This window comes from Canis aureus, chromosome 31 (assembly GCF_053574225.1).
Source record: "Canis aureus isolate CA01 chromosome 31, VMU_Caureus_v.1.0, whole genome shotgun sequence".
Classification (NCBI taxonomy): Eukaryota; Metazoa; Chordata; class Mammalia; order Carnivora; family Canidae; genus Canis; species Canis aureus.
Window position 1 is genome coordinate 16,393,079 of NC_135641.1, and position 23,339 is coordinate 16,416,417.

Here is a 23,339-nt window from a genome sequence, read left to right on the forward strand (position 1 = left end):
ACAACCCCAACTCATGTACCATACACACTCCCAAACTGACACACACCCCACCATATACATACACACAGCCCTCCCTCACACACACCACCCCACACATATGCAACCATCACACACATCCACACCCCACCTTGTACACACACCCCACAATACACATCCCACCATGCACACATACACCTCATCTCACACACCACACAAACCCCATCTTGCACACACCCTCACAAACACCTCACATACACATACCACCTCATAATACACGCTGCTAAACACACACACCACACACACCCCATCTTGCACACATACCACCTCACATACATACCCCGCCTCACACACAAACATCACCTCACACACACCTCACCTCACACACAGCACACACACTCACACACATACCATGCACAAACATCCCACCACACAAACACACACTGCACCACACACATCCCATCTCCCATACATACCTCAAACACACATATTACCTTACACGTACATGTTGCCAAACACACATACCTCACGTCACACACACAACCACCTTATACACATACCCTCTCTCAGACACACACAACCTCACATACATACCCCCACCACACACATCCACACCCCACCATGCACACATACTCTGCCCCCTACACCCTGCCACACACACATCCTGCCACATACACACCCATATACACACCTACCCCACCAATACCCTCACATACCCACACCCTCCATACACCCACTCACCTCTACACATACATCTGCTCCACTACATGCACACACACATCCGCCACAACACCCATCCCCCATCTATCACATGCCCCCACTGCATGCCTGCCCTGTCTCTTGGACACACACACACACACACACACACACACACACATGTGAATTCCACTGAGCACCACTGGCGTCTCTCCCTAGGCTACCCACCCATCCTCATCCCCACAGAGATCGTTGCTCTGACAAATTTTGCCTTCATCATTTGCCCTTAAAAATATCATTTCAGTACAACTGCACGTATGATTATGAATCAGTGGTCTTGTTTTTTTCTGAGTTTTATACAATTGGCACCTGGGGTTTTCTTTTTTCACTCAACTTTGAGGTAAATCATGGTGTTGCCTGAAACTGTGGTAGAAGGTTTTCTTGAATTGTTTGCAACTTCTGACAAAGTGTGTGGAAGAGCTGGCTGGGATCCCAGTAGACGCTACCCCCTCCCCTCGACCTCCCATCTGCTCCGCTACCCATCATGGAGATGGAGGCCTGCGGCACATGTTGTGATGGCGCAGCGGCCATAGATCTGAAGGAAGTGCTTTGCTGGGCGAGGGAGGGACTCGCCCACAAGGGTGAAGAGACAACAATCTTTGGGCCTTTTTTTCGGGTGAGTCTAATGTGGGCCAAAGGAATTTCCTGGAAGATGTGCATCTTGAGGGCAAGTTTGCAGAGAGACAAGCACTGACTGCAGCTTCTTCTGAGATGGTCTCACGCTCCAGCCATGCCAGAGATGCACATGCACGCAGGAGCTGGAGAGCTAAGTGGTGGCACCTGGAAAAGGGAGGGGTGTGTGGAATGGGGTCTCTGAAGGAGAAGGTGAGAAAGTATGATGGTCCTTTCTCAGGAGGCATCCACATGTTTACACAAACTGTTCCAAGTCTTGGTTAGACCCCCAGAAGACCCACAGACCCACCTGTCTCTGAGTGCAGGGGCTGCCCGAACACCACCTGCGGCGGGTCCATGGCCCAGTGGAGCTGCCGGCAGAAGTCCTGGCGGTCGTCCACGTGGATATAGTCGTAAATGTTTTGGTGCATCACATCTGTCTGCAACATGGCAACAGTTGTTTTAAACTAAGTGAACCTGCTTTACAAAGCCAGTGATTAATAATTGCAAAAACCATCTCAGGCTTAGCCATGGAAAGATGTCTCATGAGAAAGGCAGGAGTTTGGCCTGGAGGGCACTCCGTATCTGGGGGGATACATCTTACATACACCTGGCATGCCAGACATCTGACTCGTGCGAGGCCCCCCACCCACCCACCACGCTGTGCTTTCGGGGACAGAGCAGGAGGCTCGGAGACCAAACACCTTCAGGGGCCAGGATACCCACTTTTCTCCAGGACTCAGGGGGCTCATCAAGCTGTGTGTTTATGATGCAGGCACTTTTTGTCCTATCACAAAAGTTTATTAGGAAAGGATCCCTGAGAAGTGAGGTGGGAACTGCCAGGTGAGACCAGAGTCTTAACATGAGACAGGAGCTGCCAGATGAGCTGGGCGCCATCAGAATAGGTGAGAGCCTGGCCAGGCCTCCTAGCCATTGACTTCCTCCATCCCCAGGCATGGCTGCTGCTTCCTTCTGTGATGCCATAGGACCTACTGGTCCCCAGCCCTCTCTCTGGTCCTCTGTCCTCCCACCTGCTTGAACCCTGAACACAGCGGCCAACCCTCAAAGGCACCAGGTCTACACTGGTAAGCTGCAGTCCAGGGCACAGAGGCTACAACCACGGGCTACAGAGATTGGCTTCTGAGGAACAGGACTACTGCGGTTGTCAGCAGAAGAGTTTTCAGGGAATAGTGCACACCTCCCTCTTACCCTCTTTTAGCTAAAGGGTGTCACCCATTATCCACACTGAGACCCTGGCCGTGGAATGACACCTGAATAACAACTGGGTGATTTCTTCAGAGTAGGCCATTTCTACGTTTGTGTCATTTCCCAATAGGACCATTATGATAATTAGCTGGAGAGGAAGTTCCTGAAGAACGAAGACCAGAAGTTAGTTTACTTCTAAAGAAAGTAACTAGTAAGCTCTCCCAGACTGGATGAGACCCACCATCTTTTCCAGGGGCCCAACTCTGGTCCATAATTCCATGGCTAAGGTTCACTGGGACCCCCCAATGTCGAACAAGATGCAACTGCAGGAAAGTAGAAAAGGAACATGATCATCACTTGAAGTCTGAACTACAATCACTTGTGCATTCCTTAGTCCACGGAGAGTGTTTTCAGAGAAAGAAGTGGTCACAGAGAGGTCAGAATGCTTGCTCCTTGGTCATTGTCATCCAGGGTCAGAGGCTCTGGATGTGAACTTGGGGCCAAAAGGCAGAGACCAACTCATGGTGAAAGTGGACACACCAGGCTTTCCCCCACTCACCTGCCAGCTCCTAGCTCATCTGGTGGCCCTATGATCATGAGTGCCCTTCCCACAGGGCTGCTTTCCTAATAAACTCCTCTGATTCAGTACAATATATTGGTTGAGAAGTGCCCAAATCCTAGGCATACAGTTGGATGAGTGAGTTCTCAGTATACCCAACACTCAGATCAGGAAACAGGACACAACAGCTTCTCAGAGCTCCTTCCCCATATCCTCCTGGGGTGGCTGAGGTGCAGCCTACTCGTGCTGCGGTCTGGTTATGTTTGTAAACGGAACACTGTTCTCCGATGTCTGTCCTCCCGCTCGTCACAGTTGTAACGTGTTCACCCATGCCGTGTGTGTGGCAGCACTTTCCCATGCCCACAGGGAGAGTGTTTCCCCTGGACTAACCCACAAGGTGCTGCTGTGTCTGAGTGCATCGCTCTTAGGTGCAAACTTGAGGGTAGGGTTCCTAGGTCGGGGGTGCCAGAGGGCCTGTGTTAGTAGACAGCACCAAGCACCTTTCCAGAGTGAGTGCACAAATACGCCACTGCAGCAGCGCATAGCAGACCAGTCGCTTTACACTCTGGCTGACACACGACACTCCCAGCCTTCTGCGTCTGAGCCACAGTGGTGCACGTGCCATGGTTTCTCACCGTGGTTTTAACCTGCACATCATGAAGATGAAATTGTGCATCTTCTCACGTATTATTTGGTCTTCAGGTACAAGTGTGATCGTGTGTGCCTATGTCGTGTGGGAGGGCGCGTGTCAGCTGTTTGTGCCCTCCTCTCAGACTTCCGTTGAGGTACATTGTTGATTTTTCAGTTCTGCATCTGCTCTGGAATTGGGTCCTCTGCTAGGTGGGCTCTGTTGACAACATCACCACTTCCTGGCCTGCCATCCTGCTCTTCTGGTGGATCTAATGCAGCCAATTTATCAGTCTTTCCTCATGCGTGGGGTCTTGCCCTCATCAATCCCCTAACTCAGTCCTGAAGCTTCTAGAAACTTCTACTATCACTTGATATTTACTATGCATGGTGTGAGGTAAGAGTCCGGATTCATTTCTTTTCCGGTTCACCCAGATTGTTGACAAGACCACCATTTCCCCACCACTGGGCAGCATCCTCTTTGCTATAAATCCCACGATCCTGCACCTGTATCTGCTCTGAGCCCCCAGTTCTGTCCTGTGGGCCTGTTTATCAACCTTTGTGCCAATCCCACACTGTCCCAACAACCGGGTTTCATAGGCAGTCTTGTGTCCAGCATGTAAGTGCCCTGTAATCACCACTCTTACTCCTTTGCCCTCTCCAGATGGTCCTGGATAGTCCCATCTCTCTGCATTCCCAAAAGCTTGGCCATTTCCACCTAGAAAACTGCTCTTTTTTTTTAATAAATTTATTTTTTATTGGTGTTCAATTTACCAACATACAGAATAACACCCAGTGCTCATCCCGTCAAGTGCCCCCCTCAGTGCCCGTCACCCATTCACCCCCACCCCCCACCCTCCTCCCCTTCCACCACCCCTAGTTCGTTTCCTAGAGTTAGGAGTCTTTATGTTCTGTCTCCCTTTCTGATATTTCCTACACACTTCTTCTCCCTTCCCTTATATTCCCTTTCACTATTATTTATATTCCCCAAATGAATGAGAACATATAATGTTTGTCCTTCTCCGATTGACTTACTTCACTAAGCATAATACCCTTCAGTTCCATCCATGTTGAAGCAAATGGTGGGTATTTGTCGTTTTTAATGGCTGAGGAATATTCCATTGTATACATAGACCACATCTTCTTTATCCATTCATCTTTCGATGGACACCGAGGCTCCTTCCACAGTTTGGCTATCGTGGCCATTGCTGCTAGAAACATCGGGGTGCAGGTGTCCCGGCGTTTCATTGCATCTGTATCTTTGTGGTAAATCCCCAACAGTGCAATTGCTGGGTCATAGGGCAGGTCTATTTTTAACTCTTTGAGGAACCTCCACACAGTTTTCCAGAGTGGCTGCACCAGTTCACATTCCCACCAACAGTACAAGAGGGTTTCCCTTTCTCCGCATCCTCTCCAACATTTGTGGTTTCCTGCCTTGTTAATTTTCCCCATTCTCACTGGTGTGAGGTGGGATCTCATTGTGGTTTTGATTTGTATTTCCCTGATGGCAAGTGATGCAGAGCATTTTCTCATGTGAGTGTTGGCCATGCCTATGTCTTCCTCTGTGAGATTTCTCTTCATGTCTTTTGCCCATTTCATGATTGGATTGTTTGTTTCTTTGGTGTTGAGTTTAATAAGTTCTTTATAGATCTTGGAAACTAGCCCTTTATCTGATATGTCATTTGCAAATATCTTCTCCCATTCTGTAGGTTGTCTTTGAGTTTTGTTGACTGTATCCTTTGCTGTGCAAAAGCTTCTTATCTTGATGAAGTCCCAATAGTTCATTTTTGCTTTTGTTTCTTTTGCCTTCGTGGATGTATCTTGCAAGAAGTTACTGTGGCCGAGTTCAAAAAGGGTGTTGCCTGTGTTCTTCTCTAGGATTTTGATGGAATCTTGTCTCACATTTAGATCTTTCATCCATTTTGAGTTTATCTTTGTGTATGGTGAAAGAGAGTGGTCCAGTTTCATTCTTCTGCATGTGGATGTCCAATTATCCCAGCACCATTTATTGAAGAGACTGTCTTTCTTCCAATGGATAGTCTTTCCTCCTTTATCGAATATTAGTTGACCATAAAGTTCAGGGTCCACTTCTGGGTTCTCTAAAGCTGCTCATTTTTTATGTCAGCACCTCTACAACGTGATCTGACATCTTTATAATGATCATTGGAGCCCTCCAATTCATAAATATGGCATATCCTTCTGTTTATCTAGTTCTTCTTTAATTTCTATAAATAATGTTTTATATTTTGTGTGAGGTACTGCCTACCACTTGGTTGACTCATTGTGGGAATTTGGTATTCCTCTATCCTGCTGTAGATGATGGCATTTCCCCATGCTGACCTCTGAGCACCGGGCAGTCACAGTTCCCATGGTGAGTTAATACACAGGGACTGTCATTCAGTTGTTCTCTCGTGAGTTTTGGTGGGTGATCCCATGCTTTGCAGAATCCCAGAAAGCGGGTGTCCCTGTTCATGTGTTCCCACACCTTAGTTAATTAATATGGACAGGATTGTGGAATTAATGCAAGAGGGGGTCTGCAGCTTAACCAAACCAGGAGACAGACCAACTGGAAAGATATTTCTGACTCAGACAAATTTGAGGACGTATCCAGTATGGATACTTTTCAGGTTGGGGGAATAAAGTACCGACTAGTGTGACACGTCTGACTGCCCTTAGTCTCCTTCCTGTCCCAGGATCTGCTCCCTACAGAGCAAGGTCGAGAAAAATACGCAGTGGGGAGATGTGACAAGGAGTAGAGAGAGTAACATAATAATTATTCAAATAGTGGAGCGAAATATGGTCTATATATACAATGGAATATTACTCAGCCATCAGAAAGGAAGAATACCTACCATTGGCTTCAACGTGAATGGAACTGGAGGGTATTATGCTGAGTGATGTAAGTCAATCAGAGAGGACAATCATCATATGGTTGATCCTGGGGTACTGGGATCGAGTCCAACATTGGCTCCCTGCATGGAGCCTGCTTCTCCCTCTATGTCTCTGCCTCTCTCTCTCTTCCTCTCTCAATCTCTCTCTCTCTTTCTCATAAATAAATAAAATCTTTTTTAAAAAGAATAAATAAATAATATAAAAAAAGAAATAGTGAAAGGGATTATAAGGGAAAGGAGGAAAAATGAGTGAGAAAAATTAGAGAGGGAGACAAAACAAACCATGAGTCTGAGACTCCTAACTCTGGGAAACGAACAAAGTGTAGTAGAAGGGGAGTTGGGCGGGGGGTTGCGCGGGGGGTTGGGGTGACTGGGTGATGGGCACTGAGGAGGGCACTTGACGGGATGAGCACTGGGTGTTATATGTTGGCAAATCAAACTTCAATTTAAAAAATAGGTAAAAAAATAGTGGAGCAAAAATCAAATAGTGGAAAAACAAACACAGCTTTGATAAAGTACACACAGCCTTTATTTTAGCTCTAAGTCACCACTTATGGAGTTAAGAATAAAATCATTACCAATTTTTACAAACCTCATTCCAATCATTGTCATCTTTACTTTCTGTGCAAATTGTGTACACATCTGGTACCTGCCTGTGGGATCTTAGCTGCTCTAGTGCCATCACCGGGTTCACATAGGGACAGCATTCCCCCAGCTGCTGGCCTTTGAGGGAACCGACCATGTCTTGAATCAGTAAATGTCAATGGCAACTAAAATATGCATCTAAAACTTGTTCATCACAAAGACTCCTGAATCTGAAGATACTAAAATAATGGATTTCCGACTTTTAAAGCATTTTGTGAAAGAAGCTCACAACAGCACAAAGCTGTTCTAATATTTTCCTGAAACATTTTGCATAAATAGAGGCAATGCCTGATTAAATGGCATTTGGAAACAATTTCCTTATAATAAAAGGCAAAACTTTATTTTGCATCTAACACTTGGTGGAAAATAACCAAGCTCCAAGAAAACAGAGAATCCAGGTAGTATGTTTAGGCAGAGGACCATAGCTGCTCCTCAGGACATTTGTATTTACCACCGAGGCAGCCCCCAGATCATGGCTGAAGGTGGGCACCCTGGGTGTGTCTGGAGAATCCACAGGGCAACTCAGCTCACAGTGGAGGAGGAGAATCCTGAGCTTGGAAAAGGCAGACCAGACCCATTTTTCTAGATTTGGGGCTTGTACATGGAGTCAGGGAGACAAAACCAAGGGCTTCATCGTTTGGAGGCTGGAATCACATGGTGTCCACAGCTTGGTTGTGGCCACCAGCGGGCCTCTGAGCTCCGTGCTGCACAAGGGGCCCCGTGGTTAGAGAGCCATGCAAGCACAGCTACCTTGAGAGTCAGGGGGCTCCTCTGTTGGGTGATGTCTTCCCCAGCACTTCCCATCTCCTGCCACGCATCTTGCACATCTTCAGGAGGCGGAGACAGACCCAAGGACACAGTGGTGGGGCCCTATCATCACCTACTGCAGCCTCCCGTGAGTGTCACCAGGCAGCTGATTGCTCTGCTCATGGAGGAGGAAACAGGCTCAGAGAGAGTAGGGCTGTGCTAGACCCACTGTCTGACCGGGTGGCCCCAGGAGTGCCCTTGGTGGTCACCACACCCACCACACTTCAGCTAGCCCACACCCAGCCCTGTCTGGGGGTCCTGGCCAGACCTTGCCTCCACGAGCCACAGGGCCGACCCAGGCCATCCTGTGAGAAGGCCAGTGGCCAGGACACCATGTGTCACCCTTCGGTCCTGGGCTCAGGTGGTAGGAAAGCAAATGTAGAGGTGAGTGTAAGAGGAACCACTTCCCAGAATCATCTGTACAGTGACAGCCACTTCAGTTTTGGATATGAATCAAACTGACAATTCATGGAAATTAGATGGAATGCTCCAATCAGCCTCAGGGGTCTCAGACCGACTTGAATTTTCACATGTGTTAAAGGACCCTCATTGTCTGATACTGGCTTCCACTGCCCTTCGCTTCTGGGCACCCTTGGGTCTTCCACCTACCTAGCGAGATTTTTGTTATCAACTCCACATACTGCCTCACTTGGTTCTGATCCTGGATCCTGCACACGTTTCCCCTCTGCTGGCAAAGGTTCTCCTGGCACCACAGGAGGGCGGCTGGGCCCCTGAGTGTCGGCCACACCTGGCCCAGGTCTGCCCGCCATGGGGTAGCCTCCCCCAGGACCTGGCCAGCTTCCTGGTGGGCAGTTTTCCCCTGGCTTGGGGCACCTCCGTGACCTCTCTACCACCCAGGGGCCATGGCCTCACCCTCACCAGTGAGGAGGGCCCGGCCTCCTGCAGGCTCTGTGGCCTCTCCACACTCTGTGCTCTTGTGTTCCTAGTTAATGATTCTTTATACTAAACTTACAGTAATTCTTTATATTAAGCCATTCAAATCACTTCACAGTTCCTGCCTCCAAATAGGACCCTGACTGATAGACACACGATATGCCTCATTTTTCAAAGTTCTGTTTTGTTCTTTCTCTAAGCTGCCTATTTCTATGTCGAATGGAGTGTGTTCATAATTTTGCATGGTGAACCCCTCTTCAGAGAGAATGGCTGTGACCCTACTGCTGAAAGGTCATATTTGTGTTTCCCTGGGCCCTGAGATTTCTTCTGTCCACTGCTAGCTCTGGACTTGGGGGCCTGCCTCACACAAGAGTGTGAGTTTGGGATTTGAACTTCAAGCTGAAGCTTTGGATTTCTCATGAGCAACTTCCTTCCCTCTCAGAGTCCAGGCAAAGGTGTCCTTTTCTCTCCCTGGGCCATGGGTGGGGGTTCCAGTGCACCTCTTCTTGGAGGAGGATTCCAGTGTTTGATGGGTCTCAACCCCAGAGCCCTGCCCAGATATTTGGAATCATCCAGCCTGGGCAGGCCTGGGGCAACGGGCCAAATGAATGAATTGTCTGCACATCAGTAAGGGCATTTCTTTTTTTTTTCTTTTCTTTTTTTAAAGATTTATTTATTTATGATAGAGAGAGAGGCAGAGACACAGGCAGAGGGAGAAGCAGGCTCCATGCCAGGAGCCCGATGTGGGACTCGATCCCAGGACTCCAGGATCGTGCCCTGGGCCAAAGGCAGGCACCAAACCGCTGAGCCACCCAGGGATCCCCAGTAAGGGCATTTCCAGAACACACCATTCCCTGAACGTGCCCTCTACCTGAGGTTCCAGACAGGGATACTGCAGCAAGGAGAGGCGCCCTGGTGCTCACCAGCCTCTCACTGAGTGAGAGACGGTGGTCAGGGCACAGCCAGCAGAAGTCACTGTCCCGTATGCTTGTGACACCGTGGACACTGTCACATGTTTTGCATGACCCCAAATCCTAGAGAAAGCTGAGGTGTGGAAATCCTTACCTGATAAAAGCTCCATGATAGGAGAAGCCTGATTTTACAGGTGTTTAAGGCTGGAAGACAGAAAGCACATGCAAGACAGTGGGAGCCACTGAGTAGTAGATGGAAGAGCTGTTTACCTGGTGGAAGCCCAGATAGTCCACGATTGTTGCTGACGCATAAAATATCATGCCTTCTGCACTCACGACGAGGGCAAAGCCATCGAGAGACTAGAAGAGACAAGAACTTGAGTTGGCTCCTGCATGCATTCTTAAAATCCTCACAATGAGAAAGTGCAAGGATTGTTTTTGCTGCATTTTCAACCATTTCTCCCATTTTGTAGTCTGTATTCACAACCTCCAGAAACACCCACTTTTAATTTATGACTCTTATGCAACAGATCCCAAGTTAGCAGATGACAGGGGATCTTGGTCATGGGTTATAAGCTTCAAGACTTGTGTCCTTCTTTATCTAGTGATTATAAAACTCATGTTTCACAAAATGCAAACATCATCATGACGAGCTGAGACTCCACCAGTACCTAGACATTATACGAGCCTTACTTCACTATGTGGACTGTCTCTGTTCATGCCTTTCTTCCAGCCTGTGTTATGGTTTTCCTTGGTTTTATCATGAAAAAATTTTGACCTCCATCAAACACTATTTCTACATCTACTGAAATAATCACATAATATTTCTTTAGCCTATTAATGTGGCAAATTTGGTGACAGGTTTCTGATGATGAATCATTCTTGCATATTATGGGGTAAGTCTCATCGTAATTTTTATTTTTACTTTTTAAATATTTTATTTATTTATCCATGAGACACAGAGAGAAAGGCAGAGACACAGGTAGAGGTTGAAGCAGGCTCCCTGTGGAGCCTGATGCAGGACTCATAATTTTTAATATGTTCTTGGAATTGATTCATTTCACTTAGGAGATATTCATCTATACTTAAGGAAAAACTAGGTTATGACTTCATAAATATTTCAATTTGTATCTTTAAAATACAGACATTTAGAGACTTTAGATCAACTTTTATGAAGCTTGTGGCTAATGGCAGTGTATCACAATACTCATTTCCCTTAATTTTGGATGATGTGTAGTACTTTTCTTTCTTCTTTCCTCCTTTGTTCCTTTGTTTCTTTTTAAATTTTTTGCCAACTTATTAAGTAATAAATTTTTTATATATTACTATAATTTTTTAATATTTTTTAAATATTTTTTAATATTACTATAATTTTTTAATATTACTATAATTTTCATATCTTTGAGTATTAATGGGATTGATATTAATGAGATCTCATACATTCACTGCTAACCTGTACTTCTTAAGTAAACTGTCCATGCACATCATGTGCTAATTTTTCTGTTAGGGTTTATAAATATCAATTTATAAGAGCTTTTAAATGACTGGTATTGAAGTTTTCTAGGCATCCTAGGATAATGGCAGCCACTTAAACCCAAATACCTTCACTTCTAAATGATGGAAAACAACAAGAATGAGCAAAACTATACAAATCCATGCCCTTGTCATGATGAGAACAAAGGGAGTTGGTAACTTCCAAGTACATATTAGAAGAAAAGACAGTGCTAAGTCCCAGTGAGCTATGGAAGGAAGAAAGTGTGTAGTTTCCTCTTATGAAACTAGGGGAAAGGAGACAATCAAATCCAATGTAAGTGGAAGAAAAAAAAAAAGCAAGAATGGAAACAATTGATAATATTGTTTAAAACTGACAAATAATAAACATCACGAACAAAGTCAAATTCGGTTCTTTGGAAAGATTAATAAAATTGATAAGCCCCTAGCAAATTTGATCAAGAAAAATAAAAATTGGGCAGCCCGGGTGGCTCAGTGTTTTAGTGCCACCTTCTGCCCAGGTCGTGGTCCTGGAGACCCAGGATTGAGTCCCACATCAGGCACCCTGCATGGACCTGCTTCTTCCTCTGCCTTTGTCTCTACCTCTCTCTCTCTCTCTCTTTCTCTCTTTCTCTCTCTCTGTCTCTCATGAATAAATAAATGAAATTTTAAAAAATGCTTTTTTAAAAAATAAAAATTACTGCCACCAGAGATTTAAAATCATTACAGATCCTACATACATGAAAAGAGTAGTAAGAAAATATTAAGAATGAAATTCAATAAATTAAGCAATTTCAATGAAATGGACAAATTCCCTGAAACATACTAACAAAAGTGATATAAGAACGGCCAGAAGGGGCACCTGGGTGATTCAGTCAGTTAAGCATCCAACTTTTGATTTCAGCTCAGGTCATGATCTTATGGTCATGAGATCGAGGTCTGCATGGGGCTCCACACTGGGAATAGAGCCTGCTTGAGAATCTCTCTCTCTCCCCTTCGCCCTTCCCCACCCCGTGCATGCTCTCTCTCTCTCTCAAAAAAGGAACAACTAGAAAATCTAAATAGCCTAATATCTATTAAACAAATTGAAAATTTTAAAAAGATTTTATTTATTTATTTGAGAGAAAGAGAGCATAAGCAGGGGGAGGTGCAGAGGAAGAAGGAGAAGCAGACTCTGTGTTAAGCAGGGAGCCCAGTGACACAGGGCTGGATTCCAGGACCCCGAGATCATGACTGGAGCCAAAGTTAGGTGCTGCACCCACTAAGCCCCCCAGGTGCCCCTACACAAATCAAATTTGTAGTAAAAACCTTCCCATAAAGAAAACTCCAGTCCCATATCAAAAAACATAAAATACCTAGGAATACATCTAATAAAAGACGTGCAGAACCCGAATATCCAAGAGATATGCTATGTTCTTGGATTGAAAGGTGCAGGGACGCCTGGGTGGCTCAGTGGTTGAGTGCCTGCCTTCGGCCCAAGGAGTGACCCAAGGGTCCTGGGATCGAGTCCTGCATCAGGCTCCCTGCTCAGCAAGGAGCCTGCTTCTCCCTCTGCCTGTGTCTCTGCCTCTCTCTCTGTGTCTCTCATGAATAAATAAATAAAATATTTTTAAAAAAGAAAGATTTTGTGCAGATGGAGTCCAGTTTCCGAAATCCATCTGTGGATGTGATGCCACCCAATCCCAATCTCATGTGCAAAGGGCCCACTTTACTAAAGAAACCATGGTAAAGAAGGACACGATTTCAGAACTTATGCTGACTTCTGACTTAGTGTAAAGTCGTGGTAACCAGGACAACATGGCGTTAACGTGTCTGGAACAGCTGGTTGTCTATACGGAAAAAATGAACACTGACTCCTATCTGATTCCACAAAAATTAATTCAAGACATAGTTTAGGACTAAAGATAAAATCCCATAGTCATAAGATTTCTAGAGGAAAATAAAATGTCTTCATGAGTTTGGGATAGGCAGATATGGATAGGACAAAACACTAGCCCTTCGTGGGAAAACTTGACAGACTGGGCTTTATTAAAAGACACTATTTAAGAATGAAGACACAAGCCACAGACTGAGAAAACAATATTTATGGTACATTGACAAAGGACTTTACCCAGAATATATAAAGAAGGTCTATAAATCAATAGTAAAAGGATGAACAACCCAATTTTTAAAAAATGGGCTAAAGACTTGAACAGACCATTTTACTAAGGAGATGGAAGAATGGACTACAGATGGAAACTCACCAACATCACTAGTCATCAGAAAAATGCAAATGAAAATCGTATTAAGATACCATTTCACACACACTGGGATGATTACAGTCAAGAAAACAGGTAACACTAAGCGTTGGTGAGGGTATGAACTGGTAAGAACAGAAAATGCAACAATCACATTGGGAAACTATCTTGTGATTCCTCATAAACACAAATGTGCACCTCTCCTATGACCAGAAACGCCACACTATTTGTGCTCACCCAAGTGAAATGGGTGTGTTCACAAAAACACTCCAAAATGCATGTTCATAGTGGCCTTATTCACAAGACTCAAACTCTGGAAACAACCCAGCAGCTATCAACCTGCGAACACACTGCAGAATAACCCTAATGTGGGAACCACCATGCGGATTGTGGGACCTGTGTGTCTGTTTACACAGAGCCCAAGAGCAGGCCAAACAAATCCATGGGATAAATGCCAGAACCCAGCTCCCTGGCAGTGGCAGAGGGGAACAAATTAAAGGAAAGTAGGAGAAAGACCTCTATACAAATAAATTTGAAAACCTAAATAAGTGTATGTTTTCCTAGGAAAATATGATTTACCAGAATGGACCCATTAGGGACAGAAACCTTAATTGATTTCTGTAGAAGAAACAGAAGAAGTTACCAAGGAGCCAGCCCACAAATATGTACCCTGCCCAGATGGCTTTAAAATGTAATTCCACCAAGAATTAAAGATCAGATCACATTGATGCCCCATAAATTGTCCCAGAGCATAGAAACTGAGGGAAATGTTCTAATTATTTTTAGAAGTATAGCACTGACACTTAATTCTGATAAGGAAAGTACAATGAAAGTAAAATTACAGGCCTTTCATTCTTAATGAGCATGTGCAGATAAAATATTACCAAACAGACTCCAATTTCACATTAAGGAAATACAATACACATGACCAAGTAGATTTATTCCAGGAATGCAAGGTTGACTCAATATTAGGAAATCCGTTAGCATAATAAACCATATTTATAGATCTAAGGGGAAAAGTCTTATAATTACCTCCATGGATGGTAAAAAAGCCTTCCACGAAATTTGAACTTACTCTTTATAAAAACTCTTAAGAAAATGGGAATTATAGGTAGACTCCTAACAGGATAGTGTCCTTGTGCGTGTGTCATTCCTAAGGCACCAACTTACTTAGTAGGGAAATGTTCTGTGTTTCCAGTAAGATCAGGAAGTGAGGCAAAGATACCCATGATCTCCCATTCCAGCCTGTACACACTACAGCCCCAAATTTGGCCTGCCACTTGATTTTGTAAATAAAATTTTACTGGAACACAGCCACACCCATTCATTACTTATTGTTTGCGGCCACTCTTGCACTGAGTGCTGAGTTGTGGCGACGTATGGCCCACAAAGCTGAAAATATTTACTATCTGGCCTTTTAAAGAAAACGTTGGCTGACTCCCGTCCCACGGTGACCAGCATCAGATGGAGTAGCTGCATCGGGGCAGGAGAGGCTGACAGGAGGCAGAGGGAACTGGGAAAGTAAAATGGTCTCTGTTTGTAGATGAAATCACTGTTTTTCTGGAAAATCTTAGAACACCAATGATAAAATAACTAAAAAAAAATTATTCAGTAGGGAGGCAGGATAGACAGTGAAATACATATGTTCAATAATCTTTCTGTACTTTGTACTTCATATTATATACTTTGTATTAGAAAAATGACCAAAGTAGAGGGTGTGATAATAGATAAAACCTCATTTACAAACACATCAAAGAAGATCCAAGTACTTTATAACTAAACTTAACAAGAAATGTGCAAACTCTATGGGGAGAAAGCTTGAGAGCATCTCGAGACATGGAATTACACGTGAACAAATGGAAAGACCTCCTTTGTTCCTGGAGACGACTTGGCATCGTGCAGATGCCCATCCTTCCAGGAGACTCCGTCAGCGGACCCAGCCCTGTCTGCGCCACGCTGCTTACGGGAGAGACACGCGCACCAAAAACACGGGAGGCGTGCGCAAGGGGCAAGGGAGGGCTGCCGACCTCTGCAGTCATGGCAGTGGGGGCGGCGGAGGGAGGCCAGAGACAGGCCCCAGCCAGTGAGAACATGGCAGGGGAAGCAGGCGTCACCCCGAACCACTGGGACAAGGATGGGCTCTTCAGTAAATAGTGCTCTGTCCACCGTTTGTCATTACCGCGTCTTGTTCACCTGCCTTATTGGGCTGGAGAATCACCCAGGAGGCGGTTTTTCCCCTTCAGGTCGCTGAGTTGCTGACTTGACCTGGAGCATCCCCTTATTCCTGTGGCCGCGGCGGCCCATTCTTTTATGACATGTACAGACTCACGTCACTGCTGCTTAGAGTTCTTTCGCCCAGCGTCAGGAGCACATGAGCGGGTTTGTCCATCCGGCTTCAGTGCAGGGCATCCTGACTTCACTGAATTCGCAGCCTACCCTCTCCTTGCCTTCTGTGCTCTGCAGTGGCTTGAGGAACGTGGGTTTTCTGCTCCTTATGGATTTCCTAAAACTTGCCCATAGAAACAAGTGGCGCAGGCACCCCCCAACCCCCGGCTCCGCTCTTGCTTGCCAGTGTGATGAGAGTCGGCTCAGGATAACATCACATGGATCTGCAAACGGCTCCCAGCCGGCTGTCACAGGCAGGAGCTGGGCTCCGGGGAGCCTCCCTGCTCTGCACCCTTGAGCTCCTGCATGAACATGGCTCGCCGTGTGGCACAGGGTGGAGCTGGCCGTGGCAGGGGCCGGAGCCCCCACCGTCACAACCCCGAGCTGCCAGACTGCGCGGTGCTGTGTCGGCCTCTCACGGCGCCACAGAGGACCTGCACACGGGAACGTGTCTTCTTCTGAGCCATGCCTTCTCTTCCTTGCTTGCTCCCTACTTTGTTTTCAGATAACTTTGTGAGAGATTTTCTGCCTTCTTCCTCTCAAGGTACATGCAATTGTCGTTTCAGATGTGTATCTTCTGTGTTGGGGCCAGAGGTGTGGGGGACGTGCACCTACCAACCAGAGCTGGTGTTCCTCCCCAAGGTGGTATTACGGCACTTGAAGTCCCTGGGAAAAGCCTCAGGGCAAAGGATGAAGCCTTCCAGCCTCACGCAGAGCCCGCTCTGCTGCAAAGCCACACATTCGGCCACTGAAGTATAATTCAAAAAGGGAAGGTCACAGTACTCATGAAAATGTAAAATAGACACTTGCCAAAGGTCTTCTTATTCAAGAGGGAAGAAGTAAGATTCAAAATCCGTCCAAACGGGGCAGCCCAGGTGGCTCAGCGGTTTAGTGTCGCCTTTGGCCCAGGGTCTGATCCTGGAGACCCGGGATCAAGTCCCGCATCGAGCTCCCTGCATGGAGCCTGCTTCTCCCTCTGCCTGTGTCTCTGCCTCTCTCTCTCTCTCTCATAAATAAATAAAATCTTAAAAAAAAAAAAAACATCCAAACAGCACTCAAGAAGCGAGGTGTTCACAGGCAGTCAGGATACGTGTCTGATATAAAACCACCCCCTCCAGATAATCCTGGGCTGGCCTGGCTGCTCCGTGACTTGAAAGTTTCAAGGTTTTGGACAATTTTCTGATGCAGAGGCTCAAACACCAGGGCAGTGACTTCACCACAGGACTCAGACTTTGTGCTGAGTTTTCTGTGCAAGAAATCCCAGCCTCATGCAGCCCCCTGCCCATGGCCATGGATTTAAACGGTCCATCTCCTTGCGAAGCCCCCACCACCGAGCCCTAAGGTGCTTCTGAAGAGGAAAATGACCTCACACCACATAGGCGTCTAGCAGAAAGTCTCCAGGAGGCAAACAAACTGTGCTGTCACTTTAGTGCCCGAGTCGCTCCCGGGACGAATGTGGTCCTACTCCCCTAACACCTTTGAGTGGTGAACGGAAGGTCCAGTATCTGCCCAGACCTCATCCTAGGGGACTATTTGAGAGTTAATATGCCTGTGCCCTCCATCCCGGGGCCTCTGTTCTCAGACATAGAGTATTGGTGGGGGGCACCTGTAAACATTTGGGATTTGTTAATATCATTTACCAAAAGTCCTGCCTTCTCTGCCTGAGATAAAAGAGACACGGACACACGTGATGACATGACCTACAGGTGTGGGGGCCTTGCTGAGTAAGAGGGCACCCAGCACCCACTGACCCCGTGCCAGCTTCAAGCACTTCACCTCGGCGGTGCTGGAGCTCCTCTCTACCTGGGTGCCTGGCCTTCCCCCTGCCCCACGCACGGCCCTGGGGCCTGGTGCCCATAGGGGTGGCAGGCTGTGGGGTGGCAGCAAGAATGGGTCGGGACCACCCACCTCCCACGCAGTGACAGGGACCCTGGGACGAACTGGGCATCACCACAGAGGCCCATACCTGATCCCAGGATGGGAGCACCCTCCCATGGCCCCACCCTCGGGATCTGGACCCCACTGGCCCCCACAGAGGGAGGACATCTGTTCTGCGAATGGACTGTCTGAGCGACTGCTGTCATCACTAAAGGTGAGGACCTAATTCATCTGCAGGCCTCGAGGCCAGGTGATGTGCTTGCAGGGTGGGCAGGCAGAGCAACTGCTGCGCGAGTTGAGGTGAGGCTGGGGGCTGGTGGGGGGTCCTTGGCGCCAGCCTCTCCAGGCACCACCAGAGAGAAGAGGGGTACCCGCGGTCTGCCAGCTCCTGGAATGGCTCTTCCCAGCGCAGGGGCTGCCGCGCGTCAGGATGTCCTGCTAATGACAGTTCAGAGACCAAAGGACAGTTCGGGGCTGGAGTGTATAAAATGCCTTCTTAAAAAAGATTTTATGAGATTAGTCACAACCAAAAACAACCTTAATTTTAACTCACAAGGCAGAAGATTTTTTTTTAAGAAAAGGAAAAAGGCCATAAAACGCTATTTGCCGAGTCATATGGATTCAATATCAGATTGACATTCTGGTCCAGAATCATCACGCCAAATACTTTTACACATGTGGGACCGTCTTTCAAGTATGCATCACCAACGTTTGTTTTCTCCCAGTCTCTTTTAATCCTACAAGAGTTTTGTGTTTTTTTTTAAACATGGTACATGGAAAATGAGGTCACTTTTCCAAGTGGAAAAAAGGATTTGGACCCAAACTGAAGACTGAACTTTTTTAAGGGGAAAAAAAATCATCTCTGTTCAGTTACTGAAAGTCACGAAACGTGCACCTGCCATTCAAGGAGGCCACGGGGTCAGTGCAGGTGAGGGTGTGCGGTGCCAGCGCCTCGCCCCGCACCCCCCGCCAGACACTGCTGCCCCTGCAGCCCCTCTATGGGGCCAAAGGCAAATGTTTGAAAAACCCGGGACTTCCTTTGGCAAACCCTTTGAATATCCTGACCTCGTCCAGTCCCATGGCAGAAAAAATAGCCGGCAAGTACTTCAAAGATCATTTCGTCAAGGTCACAGCAGAGGAACAAAAAGAGGGAAAAAGAACAATTCTAAACGGCCCCTCATGGCTCCTCCCTGGAATAAAGGGACTCAAGCAGCGGGGGGCAGCGCAGTCCCCTGAGAGCCGTCGCCAAGGCGACAGAGAACAACACAAGGCCAGAAGGCCAGGCCGGCTGGCCGCAGTCACGCGAGGCGCGGGCACCGGGCAGCTGCTGGGCCCCGCTGGAGCCAGATCACTCGCGGCCTCTCCATGGGGCCTGCGTGCGTGCGAGGCGCGTTCCTGCTCAGGGAGCGGAATGACTGGCTGTTTATAGATCCCACAAACAGTAAACTCAGCCTTGAATTTCTGCCACGAGGCAGCAACAGCTCTAGAAAACGGTTCTTGGGAGATGCCGTGGGCCGACCATAGCCGGGCCACAGACACAGAGGCAGGTGCGCACCCTGAGGCCCCTCGTGCTGTCCTGGCCCTGCTCTGCTTAACCCAATGCCCCTGGGGTCCCTGGGCCCACCTCCCTGAGGCACTGACCTGATGGGGAGATGGTGCCAGGACAGCTCCCGGCCCTCCCGGCCGCCCCCCGCCCAGGGCAGCAGAGCCCAGCACCGGTGCAGGCTCCCACGCCGAACTCCTCTCCCTGGGACTACACAGGACAGCAGTGACCACCCATGGGGTTAAACAGGCCCTGCCCAGCAAGAGAGAGCATAGAATCAATGCTTCCATGAATAATCACAATTAGAACTAGAATGCAAGACTCTGGCTGGACACATGATTTCGAGATCAGACATGGTAAAATCAACTTCACCAAAGTGAGAATAAAGCATGTATTTTAACACTAGGATCTCCTGTGGAGTTTAGTCTGAGGGCCCATGGGAGGAAGAAGGGCCATGCCATCGGGGGTCCTGATGATTGGAGGGTTTCACCTCACTGACCCCCCAAAATCTCTGACCTTGCTTTCTGGACGTGTCCTGGACCACCAGCCTTGGCCTGGCTGCCATGGGTCCCCTAGACCTCTGGGTTACAGCCTGTCTCTGGACAGGCTCTGAACCTCTCCTCCACCCAGGAGAGCCCGGGCCCCCTTTCCCCTTATGCCCCACCATGTTTGAGCAGCAGGAAGGAGGGGGTAGCTTGGGGCTGAAGCCCTCTTGGTGGAAAACCACCATCAGGAAGGAGGGCACGAGGGCCAAGCCTGCAGATGAGGTGGGCACGGGTGGCCTCCTCCTAAGGCGAGGTTGGGGTGTGAGCCAGGGTGCTGGTGGGCAGTCCCCAGGCCCCCGGGTGGCATGCTCTGAGACGGGACAAGGGCAGGGTCCCACCAGGCGCCCAGAGCCCAGGTTACAGGCACATTCTCAGGCTCCCAGAGGTTCAGCTGCTCCCCTGCGAACCCAGGATGGCCCAGGACTGGCCCCAAGGTCCTCCCAAACACCAACCCTTCTCATAGTCCCTAGAACTCCACCTGACGACTCTGGGCTACAATTTCTCAGGGTTCACAGATGAAAACATTAAAATGAGTGAGTGAACAAGAGATCTGACGAGTCCAGCTCTCCTCCTTCCACGGGGCTTCCCCACCAGGACCCGGCCCAGGACCTGGTCCAGGAGGCCCACCTTGTGCTGGGGACCTTTCCAGGGACTGGGAGCTCTGTGGGGGCAGGGCCTGTGACACGCGTGTCTGAGCCTACAAGACCCCCGGCAGAGTAGGGCCTGAGTGAACACTTGGTCACTAAGCAGTGAGGGCAATCCAGTGCCCATGGATGGTTAAGGGTCATGGTGGGCAGTGGGGGGCTCATAGTGAACGGTCGGGGGCTCATGGTGAATGGTCGGGGGCTCACGGTGGACATCAGGGGCTCATGGTGGGCAATGGGGGGCTCATGGTGGACGGTGAGGGCTCATGGTGGATGCCAGGGGCTCAGGGTGGATATTCAGGGGCTTAAAAGTGTTTGGTTGGGGGCTCATGGTAGGCGGTGGGGAGCTCATGGTGATGGTCAGCAGCTAAAGGTGGTCGGTTGGGGGATCATGGTGGGGATGGCGAGGGGCTCATAGTGGATGGTAGGGTGCTCATAGTGGATGGTCAGGAGCTAAAGATGGATGGTCCAGGGCTCATGGTGGACATTGGGGGGTTCATGGTGGATGGCGGGGCTTCATGGTGGACTTTGGGGGCTCATGGTGATGGTGGGGGGCTAAAGGTAGATGATCATGGGCTAATAGATGGGAGGTGTTCAGAGTCCTAATGAGCTAAAAGCCACAAAGAGGCCAGGCCCACTCAGGTCCCAAACACCTGATCCATCCACAGAGATGGGGCCAGGAGCTGTCACTTCTGACCCCACAGGAAGGCCCCTGAGTGGGCAGAAGGCACAGCCTCATGAGCCAGGAAAGGGCAAAGTTTCAAAGGGGCATGAGCCGGAAGGCAGTGCCCTCAGGTCAGCCTGGGATGCCTCATGTACATCGTCAGGCTGGTCACAGGGCCCGGGCCCAAAGCAGATGAGGTGAGGGGCTGCAGTGGGAGCAGGGAGCCCACTGGAGGCCTCTGTTGAACTCCTGAAGAAAACTGAAAGGGGCTTTGGAATATGGGTCCTGCAGGCACAACGGAAGATAACCAAGGGCTGATTTCTCAGAGTAGGAGGACTGAAGGGCAAGCAGAGCCTGGAGACCAGGAGGCGGACCAGGAGCTGCAGCCCGCTCTATGAGGGACACCGAGGCAGGGGATGCTCTCAAGGGTCGTGGGATCCTCAGCCCACCACTGCCACAGGCCCCCAGCAACCCACTGGCACTTGTCCTGGGTTCTGCATTCCTGTCCTTCAAAGTCCAGGACACAGGTGGTCACAAGACCACCCCTTCGGAAGCCAGTTGACCTACAGGGCCAGCCTGAGCAGGTGGAAGGTGTAGGGAGTGGCCCTGCACCTGCTCCTGGCTGGGGAGTTGGGCCCCAATCCCAGCACCCCTCAAGCTGCAGTCCCCTCCATGGGTTGGGACCCTTGCTCCTGCACCATCCCCCACACCTGACAGCCCTGCCCTGCCGTCCAGGTCGACACCCACTGTGTCCCCCTTTCTGCAGCAGCAACCCCAACTGTTGGTCGTGAGTTTGGGGTTTTGTGCCTGTTCTTCCCAGCTTGTGTTTCTGGGGACTTGTCTCTCAATCCAGCCAGTACCAAGTACTGCAGAAGGTGACAGGCTCTGGGCAGGTTCTTGGGTCATGAGGCCCAGTGGGAGCATGGGTTTCTAGGTCTTTCTTTAGAACAGCCATGGCATGAAGGTGACAAGTCTCTGTGCTTATGCTTTAGGGTCCTGGGAACATGTCCAGAAGCCATGACAGTGTAGCCCTTGGCTTCCTGCAGCTCCTGGCAGGCCCCCTGGACAGTCCCCGCAGGAGTCACCATCCCCAGGCCCAGGAGTGCCTGGGATGGCTGGAACCCCTCCCCTCCCTGCAACCTGCAGCTCAGGACACAGCACACAACCAGCTTTCCTCCATGTTCCCTCCTGGCCATGTGTTCAGTCAGATGTGGACACAGGGCTTCCTGGCCAGCATAGGCTCTGCCTCCTCCTTCCCAAAATCAGGCCCAGGAGATAAGAGGAGGAGCCCCAGAAAAGCTGTTGCTGGAGTGGGAAGCTGAGGAGGGGCCTGGGTTTGGGGGCAGTCAGGGTGCAGTCTGCCCAGGGATGCCTCCTGGTGGGTCACCACCCCTGCCCCTCCTTGAGCCACCGCCTGCCCCAGCACAGCTCACCAGGGGAGCAGCACATGGGGCTCCCGACAGAGATGAGTGTGAATTTTTAAGAATATACATTTCAGGAGATAAGACAAAACGAAGCAAAACATAGCAAACGAAGTAAGAACAAGAAATGTTAGAAATGAATCAAGTGACAATAGTAGGTATGAAACTGTAAGCAAGGAGCTCACAGTCCAGGGTGTGGGTTATGGACACGCGGGCACCATGGCCGCAGGGAGGGTCCTCCCCTGAAGGGCTGGGGAGGAAGACCAGACAGGAAGAGGAAGCGCCAGCATCTGAGCAAGAGCAGCCCCAGATGATAGAGCGGGAGTGGACAGATGGCAAGTGACGGACACAGAAATGCACCGTCGGGTGGAAGATCCAGGCCATGCAGCCAACGGCTACGGCACACGCACTGCAGGGACCTTGGGAGTCCAGAGCCCAGTGCCCAGCCCTCAGCAGGTGCAAGTGGGGCGCTCGGACCCCCCCCAGACATGGGGCCGCAGACACCACGGGAAGCTGCATGCAATGGACCCCGTCTCCGATGAGGGAAAGGAGTTCGAATCTAAGACTCTGTATTTAGCCAAATTATTATCTGATTGTGAAGGCACAATGAGCGCGAGACCAGGGAGACGTCACAGAGGGACCCCCTC

General features: G+C 49.0%; 1 protein-coding gene across 3 annotated transcripts in view; it reads right to left on the bottom strand.

Moving 5' to 3' along the window:
• The window catches only part of AHRR (aryl hydrocarbon receptor repressor), a 78,080-nt gene that overhangs the window by 9,705 nt on the left and 45,036 nt on the right, over positions 1-23,339 (bottom strand). Inside the window, exons 1-3 of one of the 3 annotated variants that reach the window (XM_077879689.1) lie at positions 10,155-10,244; positions 8,023-8,194; positions 1,655-1,784 (exon numbers count right to left, since the gene is read on the bottom strand). In XM_077879689.1, the coding sequence (XP_077735815.1) occupies positions 1,655-1,784; positions 8,023-8,076 (184 nt within the window). In that variant the 5' untranslated portion in view covers positions 8,077-8,194; positions 10,155-10,244. Of the gene's footprint in view, positions 1-1,654; positions 1,785-2,001; positions 2,243-8,022; positions 8,195-10,154; positions 10,245-23,339 lie in introns of those variants that run through there. The other 2 variants (XM_077879687.1, XM_077879688.1) reach the window with 2 other exon arrangements.